This window comes from Brachyhypopomus gauderio, chromosome 8 (assembly GCF_052324685.1).
Source record: "Brachyhypopomus gauderio isolate BG-103 chromosome 8, BGAUD_0.2, whole genome shotgun sequence".
In the NCBI taxonomy this organism is placed as follows: Eukaryota; Metazoa; Chordata; class Actinopteri; order Gymnotiformes; family Hypopomidae; genus Brachyhypopomus; species Brachyhypopomus gauderio.
The window spans coordinates 23492537-23513850 of record NC_135218.1 but is presented as its reverse complement, the minus strand read 5'-3'; the positions used below and the strand labels follow the sequence as shown (position 1 = coordinate 23513850).

General features: G+C 46.3%; 4 protein-coding genes across 8 annotated transcripts in view; 3 read left to right on the top strand and 1 right to left on the bottom strand.

The window, feature by feature from the left end:
• als2b (alsin Rho guanine nucleotide exchange factor ALS2 b) overlaps window positions 1-3981 on the top strand; it is a 27728-nt gene extending 23747 nt beyond the window's left edge. The window contains exons 30-35 of one of the 5 annotated variants that reach the window (XM_077015649.1): window positions 559-735; window positions 814-859; window positions 1002-1063; window positions 1151-1300; window positions 1560-1656; window positions 1854-3981. In XM_077015649.1, coding sequence (XP_076871764.1) covers window positions 559-735; window positions 814-859; window positions 1002-1063; window positions 1151-1300; window positions 1560-1656; window positions 1854-1892 — 571 coding nt within the window. In that variant the 3' untranslated portion in view covers window positions 1893-3981. Of the gene's footprint in view, window positions 66-558; window positions 736-813; window positions 900-1001; window positions 1064-1150; window positions 1301-1559; window positions 1657-1853 lie in introns of those variants that run through there. The other 4 variants (XM_077015650.1, XR_013132899.1, XR_013132900.1 and 1 more) reach the window with 4 other exon arrangements.
• Window positions 3982-7066: 3085 nt separating this feature from the next.
• On the top strand, window positions 7067-13861 carry mpp4b (MAGUK p55 scaffold protein 4b). Its single transcript, XM_077016055.1, has 20 exons — window positions 7067-7175; window positions 7304-7425; window positions 7507-7584; window positions 7714-7797; window positions 7973-8104; window positions 9293-9374; window positions 9548-9633; window positions 9729-9800; window positions 9996-10192; window positions 10291-10349; window positions 10510-10527; window positions 10629-10664; window positions 10889-10903; window positions 11023-11064; window positions 11246-11419; window positions 11674-11754; window positions 11866-11959; window positions 12274-12382; window positions 12896-13030; window positions 13276-13861. The coding sequence occupies exons 1-20, from the start codon at window positions 7067-7069 to the stop codon at window positions 13465-13467; spliced, it is 1917 nt and encodes a 638-aa protein (XP_076872170.1). The 3' UTR covers window positions 13468-13861.
• A 567-nt stretch (window positions 13862-14428) lies between these two features.
• Window positions 14429-18340, top strand: tmem237b (transmembrane protein 237b). The gene is made up of 14 exons (XM_077015648.1): window positions 14429-14565; window positions 14734-14784; window positions 15478-15509; window positions 15643-15656; window positions 15846-15923; window positions 16253-16381; window positions 16482-16575; window positions 16720-16880; window positions 17102-17228; window positions 17397-17588; window positions 17672-17745; window positions 17841-17928; window positions 18012-18133; window positions 18212-18340. The coding sequence occupies exons 1-14, from the start codon at window positions 14545-14547 to the stop codon at window positions 18271-18273; spliced, it is 1245 nt and encodes a 414-aa protein (XP_076871763.1). The 5' UTR covers window positions 14429-14544; the 3' UTR covers window positions 18274-18340.
• A 2-nt stretch (window positions 18341-18342) lies between these two features.
• Window positions 18343-20936, bottom strand: zp2l2 (zona pellucida glycoprotein 2, like 2). Its single transcript, XM_077015647.1, has 9 exons — window positions 20534-20936; window positions 20123-20319; window positions 19865-19962; window positions 19612-19769; window positions 19311-19500; window positions 19050-19197; window positions 18903-18978; window positions 18699-18812; window positions 18343-18622 (listed from the first exon to the last, which is right to left on the bottom strand). Exons 1-9 carry the CDS (start codon window positions 20916-20918, stop codon window positions 18498-18500), a joined length of 1491 nt encoding a protein of 496 aa, XP_076871762.1. The 5' UTR covers window positions 20919-20936; the 3' UTR covers window positions 18343-18497.
• Window positions 20937-21314: the final 378 nt, after the last annotated feature.

Below are 21314 nucleotides of genomic sequence, written 5' to 3'. Positions count from 1 at the left end.
GTGTGTGTGTGTATATAATGTGTGTGTGTGTGTGTGTGTGTGTATATATAATGTGTGTGTGTGTATATGTATATATAATGTGTGTGTGTGTGTATATAATGTGTGTGTGTGTATATGTATATATAATGTGTGTGTGTATATGTATATATAATGTGTGTGTGTGTGTATATGTATATATAATGTGTGTGTGTGTGTATATAATGTGTGTGTGTGTATATGTATATATAATGTGTGTGTGTGTATATGTATATATAATGTGTGTGTGTATATATAATGTGTGTGTGTGTATATGTATATATAATGTGTGTGTGTGTGTATATGTATATATAATGTGTGTGTGTGTGTGTGTATATGTATATATAATGTGTGTGTGTGCGTGTGTGTGTGTATATAATGTGTGTGTGTGTGTGTATATGTATATATAATGTGTGTGTGTGTGTATATGTATATATAATGTGTGTGTGTGTGTATATATAATGTGTGTGTGTGTGTGTATATGTATATATAATGTGTGTGTGTGTGTATATGTATATATAATGTGTGTGTGTGTGGCCCCAGGCGTGTGGTGAGCAGCTGTGCTCTGCTGCTGTGTGTGCTGCTGCCGCGTCTCTACCCTCCACTCTTCACCCTCTACGCGCTGGACAAGGAGAAGGAGGACGACGTGTACTGGGAGTGTGTGCTGCGCCTCAACAAGCAGCCCGACCACGCGCTCCTCGCCTTCCTCGGAGTGCAGCGGTGAGACACGCACACACACACACACACACACAGTGGCCTGCGTGTCAGCCCTTCACCACTGTGTCTGTGTTCTTGTAGGAAGTTCTGGCCCGTCGGTGTTGTGCTCCATGGACAGGAGCAGCAGGTAGAGACTCTTTCACTGCACGCGTGTGGTGTTAACGTGGGTACGGTCGTGAGTTACGCCTGCAGGCGATGTCAAACACTGCTTGAGTTAACAGTACCCTGATCTTGCTCTGTATAATCTGTATCTGTGTGTGTCTACACAGGTTCTTTCCAGCACTAAAGATGCCTGCTTTGCTTCAGCTGTGGAGACTCTGCAGCAGATAAGGTTCAGTTACGATGTTCTTCTGAGCTGCAGTGGAATCACTTTGGTTCAACAGTCTTCTTGAATGGTTTTCTGCTTTGGTTTCTGCAGCACTACCTTCACTCCCTCAGACAAGCTTCAGGTGATCCAGTTGACCTTCGAGGAGATAACCCAGGAAGTACTTTCACTGCTGAAGCAGGACTTCCTGTGGTCCATGGATGATCTGTTTCCTGTTTTCCTCTATGTGGTACTGCGTGCCCGGTATGTGATACACGGATCAGCACAAGAAGCTGTTCAGATCATCATTCTGAAAAGTCGGACTTGTCCCAGATTTCTCCAGATTTAAACGTTTCGGCCAGCTGTTTAATTAAGATCTGGCTTCATTACAATGAAATAAAAGGCAGTTGTTTCCATTCCACAGTAGTGGAGCGATGGTGAATCGGGCTGACCAGAGATCAGGACCAAGGCGCTCCTGGATCTGTCAAAGTGTCTGATTCTGTTTTTTTTGTATGTGTGTCAGGATAAGGAACTTGGGGTCAGAGGTCAGTCTGATTGAAGACCTCATGGATCCATGTGTGCAGCATGGAGAGCATGGTATCATGTTTACTACCCTGAAGGTACAACACACACACACACACACACACACACACACACACACACATATCCTAGATACTAGACACTAGATAATTAGGCCAGGCCTGGTATACATGCATGGACATCAAACAAGGTGAAATGCCCTGAAGTGAATAAATGCCACACAGATTTTGAATCTCCATCCTATCACTCTGTCTGAAATCCTTTCTTTTCTCTCTAGGCTTGTTATTATCAAATTCAGCATGAGAAGATCACATAAGGAAGCTGTATTTCACATGAGAAGATCACGTGAGAAACATGTATTTTGCATGAGATCACGTGAGAAACATGTATTTCACATGAGAGGATAACGTGAGAAACGTGTATTTCAACAAGAAGATTGTTTAGGATCATGTATTTGAGATGAGAAAGTTACGTGACACATATTTCACACAAGATGATCACGTGAGGAACATGTATTTCACATGAGATGATCACGTGAGGAACGTATATTTCTCATGAGATGGTCACGTGAGCAACATGTATTTGGAAACCTGCCTGACAGATATGCACTAGCCAATATGCACAAGCTTAGAAGTAGGACCACATTTGCTGTGACTCGCATCTGGTGATCCAGTCTTGAGTTTGAGTCACAAGCACCGAACTTGAAGATGCGTCATGATGAAGAGGGAGAAAACCCTTCGTCCCTGCACACGCAACACTAGAAAACAACTGCGAATGGGATATAAAAAAAAACTCATTGTTTATTTATAACCCTGGACTGAAGCTTAGCTTTCACTCCAAGAATTCCACAGTACCGCATCCTTTGATTGTGAATCAGCGTGTGAACGGGACCCTGACATGCTCCTGCCTCACGGTGAAGGATTCCTCTGACGCAGCTCGACGGACCGACGTGCTCTCAGAACTCGGACGGATGGCCCGCCCTGCCGGAACCGGTGCTGGTCGCAGCGTGTGCTGTTGTCCCCGATAAAGACCCGATCTGTCCAGTCAGCTGAAGGTCGGAGGGGACGTGGGTGGTTCTGTTTGCTTTTGGTTTTGTTTTGTTTTGTTTTAGCGGGATGCTGTTTCCCCTTGCAGCTCACATCCTGCTGTGTCTGCTTGTCAGTACTTGTACGTACGAGGTCCGCACAGCCGCCGGACCCTAGCAGGTGCACACCCCTGAACGCAGGCTCAACAAGCCAAGATCTCCGAAGAAGATAAATATGGTGATGGTCAGTAAAACCAGATCCAGTTGAGAATACAACTGGTGTGGAATCGGGTCTCTGCTGCTATTAGCCAGTCAGATGCATGTAGTTTGGACTTGCTTGTTTCCATGGAAACCTCGTATGGCAGAATTTTATTTTTTTCGTTGCAGATATCACCGCATCCTCTTTATAATGTGATCTCAGTTTTCTGAAATGTTTGTGTATTTTGGTTATTGAACGGTTTACAAACACATTTGCAGAAATCTTACTTGAAGGAAAATGATGGTGGCGGTGAGTTTGATTTGAACAGAGTACTCGCAGGATTACAGTTCTGAAGCTCGTCATTTTATGGGTATTTTAGTAAAGTCTGTAACGTATTGTATCTTTGGATCTTGAATCAGGATCTCTGTTCTTCACCCTCACATACCATGAACGTTCATTGCAGTGACGCAGAAGGTGAATGGAGCTGCTTTTTTGTGCATGGAGGCCTTTAGCCTCTCAGCTAAATAAGCTAATGACACACTGAACATGTACACGGTTCTGCTTGTGACCCCGGGTTATTCGCCAGGTTTTGTCCAGAGCGCGTTGGATACAACAAGACCCTTAACAGTAATTAAAATGAGAGTATTATGAACTGACAGCTACATCATCGTGGTTTGTGTTTTTAAAAGGTTTTATTTATTAAATGAAGGGGTCCAGTTGCAATGATAATCTGTGGGAGTTGAATAATCTGAATCTTAAACTTGTTGACAAGAGGCTTGCTTGAAATCTTATGAATTTGTCTTTGAAATGGATCTGTAATGTGTACTAAATATTGACAAAAAATGACCTGGTGTGGATGCAAACAATGACTCAAAGGTATTTCAGGGCTTTGACAATAGTCTTTAGGTGTGTGTGTGTGTGTGTGTGTGTGTGGAATCAGAGAATTCGTTTGGGGTGTGTTTGGCCTGCCAATATGTTAACGTAACCCCATATTTGTGAGGTGTTGCACGCCACTTTGTGACACGAGTTGAACTTTTTCCAAAGTCCCAGTTTGAAAAAAACCTTTTCTGTTATCTACTGTGTGAACATTGCCTTTTATTCAAGACATGGGGGTCTGTCCAGCTTGTACCTACTGTCTTCTTAATATTCAGGAGGGCAATAAAGTAACTTGGAAACTCAGAATGATGTGTGTCTGCCTGATGTTGTTTATGACAGTAGGACAGTATCCAGTCATCCCAGTGCTTTATCTGAACATGTAGCGTCTGAGGTAAACTAGCATTGGCCTTCATTTCAGGAAGTGAGGAATAACAAAGGATTAAATGGAGAGAGAGAGAGACCAGTGACAATCAACACAAAATGACTTGTCATATCACTTAGTGCTTATATTAATAGCATTCTAGTATGTATTACAAAGCAAATAAAACGATATTGAAACAGCCTATGGATGTGTCCATTAAACTGCTATTCACTCATTTGGTTTCTGATTTCAGTTTATGAATTCCATGATTTATCTATACCATGTACAACAGCACTAGTCAGTAGGATTTATCATCATGAGACTTCGCATCCGTAAACATAAACCTGATCTAGACCTTATTTAAACCTGTCTAGTGAGATCGGTATCTTTTCAGTGTTGTGTAAAGGTGCTGCTCTGCTAAACTTTAAACTAAAGCCTTGCAGATCATCACCTTGTCTGCTTCTAGCTTTGAAACCTCCCACCTCCTCCTCTTAATCACAGATGAACGCTGCGGTCCATGTTTACACAGCATCACGGACACGTGCGAACGAGACCTGTCGGGACCGAGACACCCCGGCTGGGGAGACGCATTAGCCGACCCAGCCTTTTTATGTGATGATAAATTTAGCCGTATGTTATTTCAAAATGCCACCATATTTCTGAACATGGTTTTTGTATTCGACACTGAAATATGAGGATATTAGTGGTACATTACTGGAACTCTACCAGCCCTGGTTCTAAGCTGCTATGGAGTCTAGGAAGAATGTGTGGATATGCCAATGACCCAGTTTAAAAAGAACCACGGGGACATGAATTTCTCCCTCTTCATCCCCCGTGTAAAGCTCACCTTCCTTTCCAACGTCTCTGGATTAATGCGATGTCGTTTAAGATCCTGTCATCAAGTCGCCTTGGGCATTTCAGGAATTCTTCATGTTAAACATCATAAAATACTCCATGCCCCCCTGGTACTGGTCCTGAACTTGCAGGCCCCAGCGTGCATGTGTGTGGTTGTGTGGGTGTCGAATGTGTCAAAGATCCACTACATTGCACGTTTTAATACAAACGCGGGTTGGGAACCTTAATAAGGACATGGGTGCTGCAGTCTCACAGAAGACCTTCCTCTTCCTCACTCACTCTCTTCATCCCTTGGACTGTGAGTGAAAATCTCATTGCGCTTCTCTTTAAATTTCACTCTCTGTTTCTCAGGCTTACTCAGATTGCTTGTATGGGATTAAGGTGGATTGGTTGGGATTACACCCCTCTGTTCCCAGGTAACTGTGTGTCACTGCAGTGGAACATCACGTGTGCCACACCGCCTGCACATCAGCACATCTGAACAGCGTTAATCCACTCTGGACAAACCAGCACAGCCCGGAGTACAACCTCTGATGATCCAAATGTGTGGGAGACGAGGGAGATAGAGAGAGTGAGAGAAAAGGAGGTAAGTGGAAGTATTTCTGATTAAATCACTACTGTTCAGCTGCTTGTCAACATTCAGCTCCACCTGCCTATGTATCTGCTGTGTTGATGGTTCCTTCAGATCATCTACAAACTGAGCATTCGTGTATTCAAACTCAAGTGTTTGGAATTAATGCCATCAGAAATAGCTGATTAAATCTTAGTGTTTATCTGAGGGCCGTGACCCCAGACTGGAGCCCTTCTTTAACCTGGACGTCTGTAGCATGCAGCAAACGTGTTTCCCAGTGCAGATGAAGCATGACTCTTCCACTTCACATGTCTGGGCTTTTGTTTATTGAATCTTTGAAACCAGGTAAAGCTTGAACAGCCCTGGTTTTGGTTTTGTCCTGGTTTTTTTGCTTAATGAGGCAAATTCAGAATGTTTATGGTGTCATGACGATAACTCGATTCGGAAACGTAAAAGTGTTCTGATTCCGACAAGTTGGAATAAATGGAGTCGTGTGCGGTGCTTTACGCAGGTCATTGACATGGGAATTTAAACGCCATTCACCCAGAACCACAGCAGTGTAAGGCTGCATTGTGAGGACCACCAGTACTATCCAGAACTACAGCAGTGTAAGGCTGCATTGTGAGGACCACCAGTACTATCCAGAACTACAGCAGTGTAAGGCTGCATTGTGAGGACCACCAGTACTATCCAGAACCACAGCAGTGTAAGGCTGCATTGTGAGGACCACCAGTACTATTCAGAACTACAGCAGTGTAAGGCTGCATTGTGAGGACCACCAGTACTATTCAGAACTACAGCAGTGTAAGGCTGCATTGTGAGGACCACCAGTACTATTCAGAACTACAGCAGTGTAAGGCTGCATTGTGAGGACCACCAGTACTATCCAGAACTACAGCAGTGTAAGGCTGCATTGTGAGGACCACCAGTACTATCCAGAACTACAGCAGTGTAAGGCTGCATTGTGAGGACCACCAGTACTATCCAGAACCACAGCAGTGTAAGGCTGCATTGTGAGGACCACCAGTACTATTCAGAACTACAGCAGTGTAAGGCTGCATTGTGAGGACCACCAGTACTATTCAGAACTACAGCAGTGTAAGGCTGCATTGTGAGGACCACCAGTACTATTCAGAACTACAGCAGTGTAAGGCTGCATTGTGAGGACCACCAGTACTATCCAGAACTACAGCAGTGTAAGGCTGCATTGTGAGGACCACCAGTACTATTCAGAACTACAGCAGTGTAAGGCTGCATTGTGAGGACCACCAGTACTATCCAGAACTACAGCAGTGTAAGGCTGCATTGTGAGGACCACCAGTACTATTCAGAACTACAGCAGTGTAAGGCTGCATTGTGAGGACCACCAGTACTATCCAGAACTACAGCAGTGTAAGGCTGCATTGTGAGGACCACCAGTACTATCCAGAACTACAGCAGTGTAAGGCTGCATTGTGAGGACCACCAGTACTATCCAGAACCACAGCAGCGTAAGGCTGCATTGTGAGGACCACCAGTACTATCCAGAACCACAACAGCGTAAGGCTGTGTGTTTGTCTCATGACGATGCTCTGACCTAATGTGTACAGCTGTGACCGAGCAGGATGTCAGTGGGAAGCTATCAGAACCCCAGAGAGTCCAAAGTCCGTGACATGAGGCCAGGCACGGAGCTTGGGCCAGATCCACTGGATCCAATAGATCTGGGAGAAATGGGTAAGACGCCTGCTTAATAGATCACCTTAATAGATCTGGTCCAGCATGTGGTGTGTGGTTCATAAAGAAGTGTGTGTGTGTGTGTGTGTGTGTGTGTGTGTGTGTCTGTGTGTGTGTCCGTGGTGCAGGCCTGGCACAGATCTTGTCCCGCGTGGTGGAGGAGGTGCGGGACTCCATGGGCAGTGACACAGACAGCAGCGAGCTGCTACACACACTCCTCAGCACCCTGTGGCTAAAGGCACTGCTGAAGGTCAGCGGAATACACTCAATACTCAACATTACTCCCTACGTTACTCTGTGTCAGTATGCCAGTAAAGCCCACTCTCTGCAGGTATATAAGTGCTTGCGACAGTACCTGAGCGGCTCCGTCGGGCCCTGTCTGTCCTGCGTCTCCGAGCTCTCACTCCAGGTTGGGAGCATGAGTCCACACAACCATGTACACCAAACACAGGAGGCCTTCTAATTTCAGCAGACACAGGGGTTCAAAGGTCAGTGGCTTCTGGGCTGCCCCTGACTCTTTGCTATTGGTCTGTTCCAGATTGTTTCAGATCTGGAGGAGCTGCCAAGCCCCTCCCACAATGCAATGGAGCTCCACCAGCTCCTGACAAAGCCCCACCTACAGGTAGTAAGACACAATCAGTAATGTTTAGCATACATACACAGACGCAATAGCAAAGACATTTTACGTGATAAAATATAAAGATGTACATTTAGAAAATGTGTAGTGTGCTACAGCTCTAGGGCATCACATGACCTGCTGGAACGGGTCACATGACACTCTGATGTGGTGAGAACAGGCTCTGCTCTCCGTCCATGACGTGGTGGGCTTGAAGGACTATGACCCGGTGCTGCCCCCGCTGCCCGAGACGCTGCCCGCCGACGGAGAGGCCGTGAGGATCGTCTGCCTGATCAAGAACAACCAGCCACTGGTGAGTAGCGGTTGACCTCCACGTGCAGCCCATGGGGCGTTTCTGCTCGTCGCCTCCCGGGTCCGGCTCCCCGAACTCAGTCTTGCGTCTTCTTCCTTTCCGTGAGCGTGAGAGTTGAACGTGATGAGTTCCTTTATTCCGCGCCGATGTTCCGCCACATTACGTGTCGTCCGCTGTCATTCGCTCTCTTCCCTCGTGTCTTACATCTTACTCAAGGCGCAAGGGTTTCAAAGCCTTTCCTTTCTCCTCGTCTCTGCTGGCTTTGCGCGTCTCGCCACGCTGGATTACATCCTGTGTCTTCTGTAAGAGTGAAGCTTCAGTCCACAGCCGCTGGGACACCTTGGAGATGTTTCACCAAAGGCTAGTCCCAGCCCTGAGAGGGCCCCAGTGACACGCACCACCACACCTGCAGACCTCCCTAAAACTTGTACCACCCAAACCTCACCCCTGCTACAGTTGAAAAGTGCTTTGGCAAAGAAGTGCATTCTTTGGTTGGTCTGCTCCTTGTGCGCAATGCCCAGCTGCCTTTACTGAGGATTAAGACCCAGAATTTCTATTAGAGCTTTTCCAACTGTGTTTAATGCTCCTTATTTCTACAGAGAGTGTCGTCTCAAACCCCTCTGCTCCTCAACTCGTTTGCCCCTTTGTTCTGTTTCTTTGGCAAACTTTCCTGAGGTTACAGACACTGGGGATGAAACGGAAAACTTTGTTGTCTCTTGATCCTCTGCTCTACGCTCGTCTTCACCCACATCACGTTCTTCCTCCACTCCGTGCTGCCGGGCTGTCTGCTGGAACGGTGGTTAGACTGTGGGCTCATAACATTGACAGTCAGGGAAGAAGGAACTGAAAGAAAGGAACAGTTAATGGGCCGAGGAACTGTTGGGCATCAGCAGGGCCGTGTAGGTGTGTAGCTGCTCCTGTACGTGGCCTGCAGTGTGGGATGTGTCTCTGTCCCTCACCTTCTCACTTCAACCATGTTATTATTACTCGCCACTTTTTGCCATCATCATCATCGCTTTGTTCATTTCAATAATCCCACTACTAATCCTCATCTACTTTGAGAATCACCGTTATTAAAAAGTCCCCCAGACATCCTCCTTCCTGCCGTTGCCGTGCCGTGCCGTAACGTTTGGACTGTGTCTGTGCTCATTTTGGGCTGATGCTGGTTTTATCTTCTCGGCCTTTTAGGGAGCGACGATCAGGAGGGATGAAAAGACTGGAGAGATTTACTTGGCTCGAGTGATTCGTGGAGGACTCGCTGAGCGCAGTGGTGAGACTCTCTCTATCTCTCTCTCTGGCTCCCACTTTCTCTCTGTATGCACTGTTGGCCAGGTGTTTGAGTAGATGGTCACTGCATCAAAAGATCCATTAAGTTGTTAACGTATTAAGAGTCTGATCGATTGTTAATGTCTGTCTTTGCTGAGTGCTCTCTCCACGCTGCAGGCCTCTTGCGTGCGGGAGACCGTCTGGTGGAGGTCAACGGACACGCTGTGTTTGGGCTGGAACCGGAGCAGATCATACATATCCTGGTCAGACAACTAGTTACCCTCCCACCTGTCTGCCTCCTGTGATGAGCGCTGGTTTGATGAATGTGGGCTTGACCCATCACACTACCTCTCTGCAGGCTCGGTCCCAGGGAAGCATCGTGTTTAAAGTAGTGCCCATCGGTGACAAGCCTCTGGACACACACACCATGGTCAGTCCCTTAGTCTAAGCCACCTGTGTGTGTGTATGTATGTGCATATGTGTATATTGTTTGTGCACGTATGTGTGTATGTGTGCAAAAGTGCTGGTGTTTCCCTGTTTCTGGGGCCCACGCACACACTGATGTAGGTACTTGTGATGTATGTGTGTATCAGCTGATGTGTGTGCGTGCGTGTCGTCCTCCCAGCTGTATGTGCGCACCCTGGTGACCTACGACCCGCATCAGGACCACAGCATTCCGTGCGCAGACGCTGGATTGGCCTTCAGGAAGGGGGACCTGCTGGAGATAGTGGACCAGACAGATGCCCTCTGGTGGCAGGCGAAGAAACTGCCCTGTAGTGCCACCTGTGCTAGCCTCATCCCCTCACCCAATCTACTGAAGAGGTCAGGGTTCAGGGGTTAAGGGCTAAAGCTGACTCGGTTGCACACGTCACAGACGTCTGAGTGATTACATTTTCACACATTTTTTGGATCTTGTGAAGGAAGCAGAGAGAATTCTGGTGGTCACAGCCTTTCAAGCCACACACCGGCATTCAAACCTGTGAGTATGCTGTGTGTGTGTGTGTGTGTGTGTTTCTATGTGTAACAGAGTGTGTGTCATGTGATGCGTTGAAGTGTGAAATTCCCTTAATGTTGTCTATGGTCCCATATTAGAGAGTCACGTGGATATTTTGGCCTTTTGTCTTGCTGCTGTGCTGAAGTGAACACGACGGACGAAGGTGAGTACGGTTTACTGGTAGTACTTGTAGACGTGAGACGCACCTTGTTGCCGAGTAACGCACTTGACGCTGCTCTTCTCCACGTCTCCGTCCTTTCTCAGAGGATGACGTCACAGGTGTGACTTCCACACAACCAGGTACGTTTGGATTTTGTTGTGTAAACTGTAACATCTTTAAACTTATGTTCGAATTTCAATACTCGACTAATTCAATTCACTTTTTAAATATGAAATTGAAGTTTTTGAATCTGGTAAGTGTTTTCGTTTTGTAGACTGACAGTGTGATTACTGAACCTCTAATATGTTAGATGAAAGTTTTAAGGACTGTCTTGTTCCTTCTCTTGTGATTGGTGGCTGATCAGAGGAGACAGAGTGGGGTGAGTCACGGACCCTCTGACACGTCACTCTTCACAGGCACCCGGGGCCACGGGTTTGGTGTCTCCTGTTCACTGAACACCTGACATGTTTATGGTTTGTCTGTTTGTTATGATTACAGAGGACATCGATGTTAGTGTTAATTCTGAGGGAATCTATCTGGGTAAGTTACATTATTCCACATGAAGCCGTGTTAAACATATTAAAGAAATGATTATGGTGAACAGGAAAATAGCATTTTAATGCATGTAACTGCATGTACCAAACCATCATATTGTCGACGGTGTGTGTCGACGGTGTGTGTCGACGGTGTGTGTTGACGGTGTGTTTCCTCGTCACCCGAGCTGGGTTCCGGCGGAGCCTGCGTCTGTGCCGTCGCCGTGGGGCTCAGGGTGGGGGCCTGTTCTGCTCCACCCGCTGCCATAGCAGCTTCTACAACACCCAGGCCAAGCCCTACGAGGAGGTGGTGTGTTACCAGCGCCTCCCAGAGGACAGACACCGCCTCATCGCCCTGCTGGGTCTGTGTGCTCCTGCCTTCCTGAGAACTTCACGTGTTCACGTGTCTCTCTATGTTCTGTGATTGTCAGTAGACACATGGAAAGTAAAGTCAGTGTACTTGTTGATCTGTAGTGACCATTACATTATAAATCACTTTTGGCCAAGCATAGCATATACTGTTTACATGTGTACATATACATGTGTACATATGAGACGGTACCTGATATATTTTTTAATCACTAAGTGTAATGTGTAGAGTCTGTCTCTCTCTTAGGTCCATCTGGAGTCGGTGTGAATGAACTCCGCAGGAGACTGATGGAGATCAACCCAAAGATCTACCAGGGAGCCACACCACGTGAGTGTGGCCACGCTCACGCACCACTGACCCATCCCACGAGTGTCTGGGATCCTGGGTGCTCGGAGAGCGTGCTGCCTTGTGATGCCTGGCTCCGTTTATCTCACACAGACACTACACGAGCTCCCAGGAGACATGAGGAGAGCGGTCGAGAGTATCACTTCATCAGCAGAGACCAGTTTGAGGACATGTTGTACAAAAACAGGTGATTACACACACCTGCATTATGTACGATTCTGGATGAGAGCGGACAGTGAACCAATCGGTGTTCTGCTCTTTTGATGCCGCGTGACCATGTTTGCAACAAACAGTTTCTCATTAACTGTTTTCCTGCAGTGCACGGGCAGGAGAATTGTAGGAATCTCACATTCCCCATTTCCCTTTCTGGGTTTACCTGGACCGAACATCTCGGCTATGCAAGCTGAAACCTGATGCGCCTTGTTTCATCCGTGACTCGTTTTTGTCTCGCCTGTGCAGGGGAATGGACTGAGCGTCTGTCTCTGTCTCGGTTTTGCTCAGGTTTCTAGAGTACGGGGAGTACAGACACCACCTCTATGGCACCACCGTGGAAGCAGTGAAGACTGTGTTGGCTGCTGGGAAAATCTGCGTCATTGACATCGAGCCTCATGTGAGCAAACATGTGTGGTCCTATAATTATAACAGGAGGCCCTATACCAATGAAGCAGGTACACTTGTACAGCAGTTCTTCATGCAAATCCAGAAAGGTTTAAGGTAATAAGCTCTTACAGGACACCAAGGGCATTCATTCATTAGTTAATACTCTTACAACATTTACACCTTGGAATGCAAGTGTTCGCAAGTTTTACAGTCAGCTCTATAGCCCATAAAGATGTATTAGGCATCAAGCTTAGGGCTTGCCTTGTCTGTGATCATGCATGATTTAAAGAAAGATGGATGACCTCAGGGTATGTACCAGCGTAAACAAATTGGCCGAAACTGAAAAACGCAGAAAAGTCTACACAAAGTCTTCAATGCTTGGTTTCCTAAGGTGTCTTAGGAGCTGGAACCGAACAAGAATCTGGACTAGTGGGCCTTTAAGGACTGGATCAGGAGCAGAACCAAGCAGAACTATCTCTGGGTTGGTGTTAGCGATTTCCTCTGCCTGTTTTCTTCTCCCCAGGCCATTGAGTCTGTACGGACCCGTGAGCTGAAAGCTTACATCATCTATATTAAACCTCCTCCGTTTGATCGGCTGAAGCAAACGCGGACACACTCACAGCTCATCACGGGTTGCTGCACCAGCCGGCCCTTTAAAGTGAGTCAGCAGTCAGCAGTGTTTCTGAGGGAGGGGAGTTGTGTACTAGTTGGCTACAGCCTTTAGGTAAAACACAAAATACTATCAACATAAAACCAAAATTATTGTTTAAAACTAGACATTTTAAATATCAGAGATGAATTTCTGGCTTGTCCTTGGTCCAATGTTACTATCAAAACTCCCTTTCTGTCTGTCTGTCTGTCTGTCTGTCTGTCTCTCTCTCTCTCTCTCTCTCTCTCTCTCAGGACGAGGACTTTCAGAAGATTGAGGAGGCGGGCCGTAGCATGGAACAGCAGTATTGTCAGTTCTTTGATCATGTGATTGTTAACGACGGCCTGCAGGCCTCCTGCGTGCAGCTGCTGAGCGCAGTCCGCAGAGCTCAGGACGAACCCCAGTGGGTGCCGGCTTCATGGGTCACGCCAGCTGATCCGAACTGAGAAGGGGAGAGAAGATGGGAGACGAGACGAGATGAGACGGGACAAGGACAGAAGGGTTGCCTCAAAACTACAGTGTTTTTTCTCTTCACTCATAAAAATTATATTAAAAAATAAAAAAATAAGATGACTCAGTTGTTAAAAAAGAAAACTTGAGTTTCCTCCATGAACCTAGCATGACTGGAAGTCCTCTTTTACCTGGACATGTCCTCTTTTTGAGACTTAAAAAAAATGTCTGGGTGGAATTTCACAAATGTAATTTCCCAATTTTTGTTTTACTAGAGCTTACATAAAATCTAGAGGTGTGTTTACAAACTGATCCCGCCCTCAACTACTCCGTTTGGTACGCTTGAGTGAGAAAAGGGAGTGGTGAAGCACAACCCCGCCCCCTTTATTAAAATCAGCAAATCATCAAAATTTATTTTATTCCGAGTGGTTATTTTTGCTATGAAATATTGAGGTAATTTTTGAGTCAAACCTGGATTCACAACTGTTGGACCTAAAATGTAGTATTTATGTTTTAATAAAATTACTAACAACATAAAACGCATGACAAATCAAGGAGTAATTGGTATAGGCTTAGTCATGGGGCAGTCATGGTCTGGTGCTTAGCGAACTGGTCTTGTGACCGGAGGGTCGTGGGTTCGATTCCCAGACCTGAGGCCATGACTGAGGTGCCCTTGAACAAGGCACCTAACCCCAACTGCTCCCTGGGTGCCGGGCTACGGCCGCCCACCGCTCTGAGCATGTGTGATCCACAGCCCCCTAGTAATCACTAGTGTGTGTGTGTGTTAACTGCACAGATGGGTAAATGCGGAGGACAAATTTCGATTGTCCCAAATCGAAAATCACAAGTGACAAAATATGGCACATTTATAATGATGTTGCGCTAACATTCGGTATTTTACGGCAAATAATCTCGCGCGCTCCTACCGGGATCGTCGTGACGCGGAAGTACGGGGTTCGTATCCAACGACAACAAACAACGGCAACGTGCGAGGCGCAATCTGCCGTTCCTGTTATTCACGCGAAGCGTTAATTCAAATTAACTACGACAATTATTTGCGGATTGAAACTCTTATGGAGATGAACAATGAAAATGTAAGTGAGATGGAAGCTCATAGTTATTACGCTGTCATGTTAAATAATGCAGCTAATGAAAGCATAGCTGACACTGCTGACTTAATCGCCCAACGTGGGTTTGAATAGCTAGATATTTAAACATCTGCTTGTTCATTTTTGAACATTATTTTTGCTATGCCACTTTAGTTTCAGAGCACAAGACGGAGAGACCTGCCGCCCATCTCACATGTCCAGAAAGTAAGTCGTGTTTGCATCGGTCTCCATGTCTGTGTGCGTGGACGGGTGGTCCTGTTCTGACTGATAAAATACACTTTTGCTAATAAGTGGATATGCCATATTACACAAACTCCGTTGGCTCGGTGCATTATTAAAAACAATTTAAAGTCAAAAGTCAATTTTATTTATATAGCGCTTTTTTACAACACAAAGCAGCTTTACAATCGTATGGCTCCAGATCTCTACCAAATGGTTTTTCATAGAAGTTAATCGTTAATGGCCAGAACCACCATTTCCTCAAGGAAATTGAGAAAAAGCCCATTACGAGTCCCAACGGACCGGAATGTGCATATATATGTAAATCTGTTTCAAACACCTTAAAGATCGAGGTACACTTTTTGATCCTGTCTCTTAAGTAACTACTGGGTTAATCCTGCCTTACTCAGATTTAGCTCTCTAATCCCTGCAGTGTGTGTGTGAGTTGGAGCTCTTATATTTAGGTGTGAATGAGAAGAATGCACTGGCGAGTTGTCCATAGACACAGTATTGATGACACACACCCCACTATGGAATGACTGGTAGAGGTTAGGAGTGTGTTCATGTGTGTTCTGATTTACGAGTACATCTATCTGCTTCTAAACAGCTCCAGTGAAGGACGGTGATGGTATATGCTATCTAAGGCTCTGATTCTTGGTTTGTTTTTTTATTTTCTAGCGTGAACCACGTGCATTACCATCTTTGCCAAGGTGAGCATCTCTACCACAGACTAGTGAGGTGATGGGGGGGTGTCACAGCAATACTACCCATTACACACAAGAAGAGCTGGCTAACCTCTTCCTTTTCTCTCTCCTCCATCTTCACACCTTTTTATGGAGGAAGTCAAGACTCGGCAGGTTAGTACCTTGTTCACAATTAACTTCAGCACAGAGCAAAAATGGTTTTTTAAGGCACATGGTTCATAGTTTTGGGTCTGTGCAGTTAGATTAGATTTTGTAGTTTATTAATGTTAATTTGTTTTAAATGATAAACATTTAAACAACATAAATCTAGAACGTCTTGTCTCCTGCACTTCTCTTCACCAGACGAGATGCCAGTTCCAAAGACAAAGAAGAAGAAGCTCAAACGTGACGTGGACCCAGAGAGACGTGATGTGTCTCACGGTGAGATCCAGCCTCAACGACTCCATCATGAAATAGAGACCACATGAGATCCAGCCTCACCAAATCCACCATGTAATAGAGATCACATGAGATCCAGCCTCATCAAATCCACTATGTAATAGAGATCACATGAGATCTTGCCTGTTCACCAGGCTGATCAGCTCCACATTACATTTGCTGGACTTGACGTATACAAAACAGGTCAGTTACTGCTCACTGCACATCAGAAGGCTTAATGTGACCGAGTTTGACTGGACCGTGGTGTACGGGATGTTAGGTGTCTTGTGTAGGATGAGTGTGCGCTGTGTGACCTGGTTCTTGAACTCTAGGAGAAGGTGGAATTGAGATGGGAGGGATGGACATTCACAACCAGTCGGAGAGCAAAGAACGCTTGAGCCCTGAACGGCATGAAAACCCACCACAGAGGAAGAAAAAGAAGAAGAAAGCCCAGATTACTGGTGCGGCTGACGTCACAAAAACAGTCTAGTCTAACGCTAGAATCTGCTGTTAATTCACCCATATAACAGTGGGTAATTAGGGTGTGTTGTGATTGGTCAGATCTAGACGGTGACCAGGCTGGCCTGTTCCTGAATGACGATGCCCAAGATCAGAACGCAGAAGAGGAACCAGCACGGAAACCCAAGAGGAGGAGGTGAGTCATCAAATATTGATGCCTTGATAACCATAGCCTCATTTCAGCAAGACTTTTCATGTCAGTGTTATTTATATTCTGTTATGCTGAAAAACATTGTGTTCACTGCAATCACCCCTCCCCCCTGTCCGATTCCTTCTACAGGGTGAAGCCTAAAGTGACAGAAACACTGTCAAATAATGAGTTGGCTGTGGAAGACGACGACATCATCACCGACACACAGCCTCCCATCCCCCAGCATGCTTTGTTCTCTGCCCCTCAGGGTCCCAGTCAGCCTGTGTCCAAAGTGTTCATCGAGAGGGACCGTATGTTCACACAGCTGTGTTTGCATGTGTATTAGTTAACTGCATTTGTTAGGGCTCATAAACCACGTCTTCCGACCCAGATTAAGATTTGAAGCATTTCTTGGCATTTTTTAATTGAAGTAATTTGTTTTAAGGTTCTAAAACAGGCCGTGTCCCTCTAGCTGTAGTTACAGCTGGGATTTTGTAAGCGTCTAGTGTGAATATGAAGCGTGTTCATGCAGGTCGTTTTCAGCCGGCTGAGCGTATAGACCGGAGCATGGCCAGCGAACCGCTGGACCAGAACTTCATGGACATCCAGTCAACCTGGACCACTAGAGACGTGTCCATGAAAGTCCACCGCGGCTTCAGGTGGATCAAATGCACGACGCTCACTCGTTTTGACTAGCACACTTCTGTGGGATTCCCAGATTTCAAAGCATCCTTCACGAATTGCACTCAACACCAGTGAACGTCTTGCTTTCATTAATCTACTGCTTCCCCTGTCGAAGGCTCTTAACTGCTCTCGGGTCTCTGCAGGGTGATGGGTCTTTTCTCCCATGGCTTTCTGGCTGGTTATGCGGTGTGGAACATCGTGGTGCTGTACGTTCTGGCTGGGAAGCAGATGAGCACCCTGCCCAACTTGCTCCAGCAGTACAACACGCTGGCGTATCCTGCACAGTCTCTTCATTACCTCCTACTGGCCGTCAGCACGGTGTCCGCCTTCGACAGGTACGGCGTGAACCACGCGTGTAGAGTCACATTTGAACGCATTCGAACTCGCGTGCTGATGCCACGAACGTTCCCTCCAACAGAGTGAACCTGGCCAAAGCATCGGTAGCCACACGGGGTTTGCTCACGCTGGACCCAGTAGCTCTCGCCTCCTTCCGTGAGTTTGTGGGCATCTACAGTGCATGAACCACATCTCTGCTAACACACACCCCCTCATCCCTATTGGCACTAACGCCCCATGTTCTCCTTTAGTGTACTTCTCCGCTCTGGTTCTATGTCTCAGCCAGCAGATGACCAGCGATCGCATCAATCTCTACTCCAGCGTCAACGCTTCCCTTTGGTGAGTCTCTCCCACCGCGTGCAGGGGGGGGGGGGCAGTCTGGTCAACGATGGCACAAGCATGACGTTCGTCTCCACCCCCAGGTTGCCTGGCTCTGAACACACGCTGCTCTACCCCTGGATCATAGTGCAGCTGGTGATCACACTGTTGGTGGGCTTAGCCTGGGTCTTGTTGTCCACCTCCCCAGATGTAGACTACACAGAGGGTGAGTGTTGCCACGCCACGTATTTAACCACTCAATACCAATACACCAATAACCAGCCTGTAATATTTCTTGGTGCAGAGTTCTTGATGGGAATGGATATTGAATTCCCCAAAATGGAGAAAGGAAGCATCACGGCCTGAGGAAGCACGGAAAACGTTCAACCCATTTACTCGTGTCCACACAAGTATAAATAAACTAAAACCACCATGTTGGTGCCACAAACCAGCTTTATTTTCTTTGGAGGTAAACAGATCAGCCTCATCTAGTGCAGACAAAGTCCACGTCTATTGCATGGATGCAGACGGGTTCAGTTCAGCACACACAAAGCAGGTCTGATGCAGGTCCTCACCATCCATTTTATTGGTTATTGTGTTGTAGTGTGAAGGCAAGAGGGTTTTAACCTTCTTATATAAACGGCTGCCAGCAGTCCACAAATGCCCATCACAGCTAGAGCAGCACCAGTCAGCCCGTAGGTGAAAACGTCCGACACTAGACACAAAGACAGCAAAGTCCTGTTCATCTCGTTGGTTCTCACCCAAAAGGAACAGTTGGACTCAATTCTTACCTTCACGCTCACACTTTGCTTGGTGCTCAGCAGAAACAGGTGAATAACCAACGAGCAGAACCTCATTACTGGACACCAAGACCTCTGGATCCAGTGGCCTCGAAACGGCCCTTTCTGAGAAAGGTAAAAGAAATCATAATGGTGTATTGGTCAAAACCAAACGCAGTACAATATGTACTCAAGACTTGAACAAGTTCCTCTTACTCCTCCTTCCACAGTTTGGTGTGCAAGTCTGTGTAGCAGAGATCTGGCACACTGCTGTGCTACAGTGAATGAAGACCTAGACAAAAGAAACCCCAAGTTATTATGCCATCTGATCAGAACGTGGTTAATACAGTGCACGAGCCTTACCTGCTCCTGTAGCGGGAGAAGAGTGTTCTCCTCCACAAATGCAAACATCTTCACAACGAAGCGCTTATAGTGAGTTGGGTACTGCACACCAGAGTAGGAGCTGACCGGGACGAGCGAGACCAGGTACTTATCATCTTTAAACGGACACCTGGGAGGTGTAGGAGGCACAGCAGATGATGAAGTACAGACAAGCAAAAAGGAGGGAAAGACTAAACCAACCATTTTGAAATGAACACTTGGTCTGAATACCAAGTAGATTACCCATCTACCAGCAGGTCCCACTGAGGGTTGCTTGATGGATCCGGGGAGGATGTGGCCCAGCACTGGTTCAGTACGAGGGCGATGTTTGGATCGGTCCGCTCCACTAGACGCACCTCCACAAACAGTGGGTCCCTCAGCACCTTAGTCACAGGGTAGTCAGCCTCCGTGTAGTACGAGCCGTACCGGTCCGCTAATGGGGATTTGGGTGATCAATATTAACACTTAATACGAGTCGAAGCTCTTGATTCACATCGGAGCATCAGTGAGGGGGGGGGGGGGGGCGCAAGAGGTCGTTATTTACCATCGGAACATCTTTTGGTGGTACACTCTCCATTTGCAAGCCTGAGCTCCACCCGCAGGGGGCCGAGCTGAGACACGGGGAGGGGGGGAGGCACCGTCCTCACATCCATCACCAGATCCGCCACCGCTGTGGCCCGATATTTGCACTGGAACGTCAGCCTGAAGGGAATAACGCACACACGCCGTTTGTTACCGACCTTTCACCCACATAGAGCTTTAGGTTGCCATCAGTGTACAACGCAAGGGCTACGTACACAAAAGAACTGTCTCTCGTGATCATTCCTCGGGCACCTACTCCCACTTCAAACAAAGACACCATCATGTTCTCGTAAATAACATCACTCCCCTCCATCTGAAGGAGACAAAAGCATTATGAGAGGCACCCGTGCAGTGAAGAGGCATCATTAAAAGAGCTGAAGGTAATCCTTCAGGAAGATCAATACCCTCAAAACGCTCACACTTTCATTTGTTTAATTGTAATTATAGTAGCCTGTACATCAGAGCATCCACACCTTCATCCTGGTACCACAGGAAGTGACGGAAAACTGCCAGATGGTGAAGTCAGCGTTGCCGTCCACAGGCGTACACGAGCTGCCCGCAGTGTGTGTGGCTCCCAACAGACTGATGCTTTCTGGGGCGACTCGAGGCACGGTGGAGTCTCTGGCCACCACCACCACAAACTGGCCATCCTTGGTACACTGGACAGTGACTGAACACACACAGTAGTTACAACAAGTGAAGTTACAAATTTAAAGTAGGTAAAAATAAAATAAAAAAAATTATGCATAAAACTCGTTAATCCACAAAAATGCATGTCTGACAGATTGAAGTTAAATGCACCATAACTACTCAAACAAAAAGGGTTTTAATAAAAAGGTTTTTAAAAGAAGTTATGTCTGGAAAAAAAAAAAAAAAAAACTCACCCGCCTTAGCGTAATAGCACATGGGTCCATAGTAAGGTAAAATAAACCGTCTTGGGTCGTAACAGCAATTGAGAGCTTCGCAAGCAGCAGGATCGATGCCCACCTCACCACACCGCACCCTGGAGGACTCGCCCACCTCGCAGCGCTGGCTGGTCCCGGAGGCGCCGGGGACTTGGTTCGAGGTCTGCTCGTCCTCGGGGAGAACCTGCTGGACGTTGTGCACCCCTTGACCCACATGGTTCTGGTGTTGGTTAATGGGAAAACTCGACCGTTCTCCAGGCCAGTGTTGGGGCATTGGCAGAGCATTCGTCTCAAGTGCATTACTAACGCTCATGGAAAAGAGAAACAAAACGAATACCGCCGCTCCCAACATCATACCGAACATTTGACACTAAACAAACCGACCAGCTGAGAAACATTTAAAGGGTAAATTAGACTAATGAGCCCCACCCTGCAATTAAAAGGCAACATGGTTATTCGTTCCACACTTATTAGGCAAAGTTTGCATAGCTTTTAATGCACACACACACACGCATATACATACATAAATACATTTATATATACATAAATATATTTATATATAGACACACACACCCATATATATATATATATATATATATATATATATATATATATATATATATATATATATATATATATATATATATATATATATATATGTATATATATATATATATATATATATATATATATATATATATTAGGGATGCACCGAAAATTCGGCCACCGAAAATTTTCGGCCGAAATGGCTTAAATTTGC

Coding starts and splice junctions, on each gene's coding strand:
- mpp4b (XM_077016055.1), top strand. CDS start 7,067: ATGTCAGTGGGAAGCTATCAGAACCCCAGAGAGTCCAAAGTCCGTGAC. Junction 7,426..7,506: donor GGCTAAAGGCACTGCTGAAG/GTCAGCGGAATA, acceptor CACTCTCTGCAG/GTATATAAGTGCTTGCGACA. Junction 9,801..9,995: donor CTCTGGACACACACACCATG/GTCAGTCCCTTA, acceptor TCGTCCTCCCAG/CTGTATGTGCGCACCCTGGT.
- tmem237b (XM_077015648.1), top strand. CDS start 14,545: ATGGAGATGAACAATGAAAAT. Junction 14,785..15,477: donor CCATCTCACATGTCCAGAAA/GTAAGTCGTGTT, acceptor TTTATTTTCTAG/CGTGAACCACGTGCATTACC. Junction 17,229..17,396: donor AAAGTCCACCGCGGCTTCAG/GTGGATCAAATG, acceptor GGGTCTCTGCAG/GGTGATGGGTCTTTTCTCCC.
- zp2l2 (XM_077015647.1), bottom strand. CDS start 20,918: ATGTTCGGTATGATGTTGGGAGCGGCGGTATTCGTTTTGTTTCTCTTT. Junction 19,770..19,864: donor ACGAGAGACAGTTCTTTTGT/GTACGTAGCCCT, acceptor TATTCCCTTCAG/GCTGACGTTCCAGTGCAAAT. Junction 18,813..18,902: donor ACCAAACTGTGGAAGGAGGA/GTAAGAGGAACT, acceptor TACCTTTCTCAG/AAAGGGCCGTTTCGAGGCCA.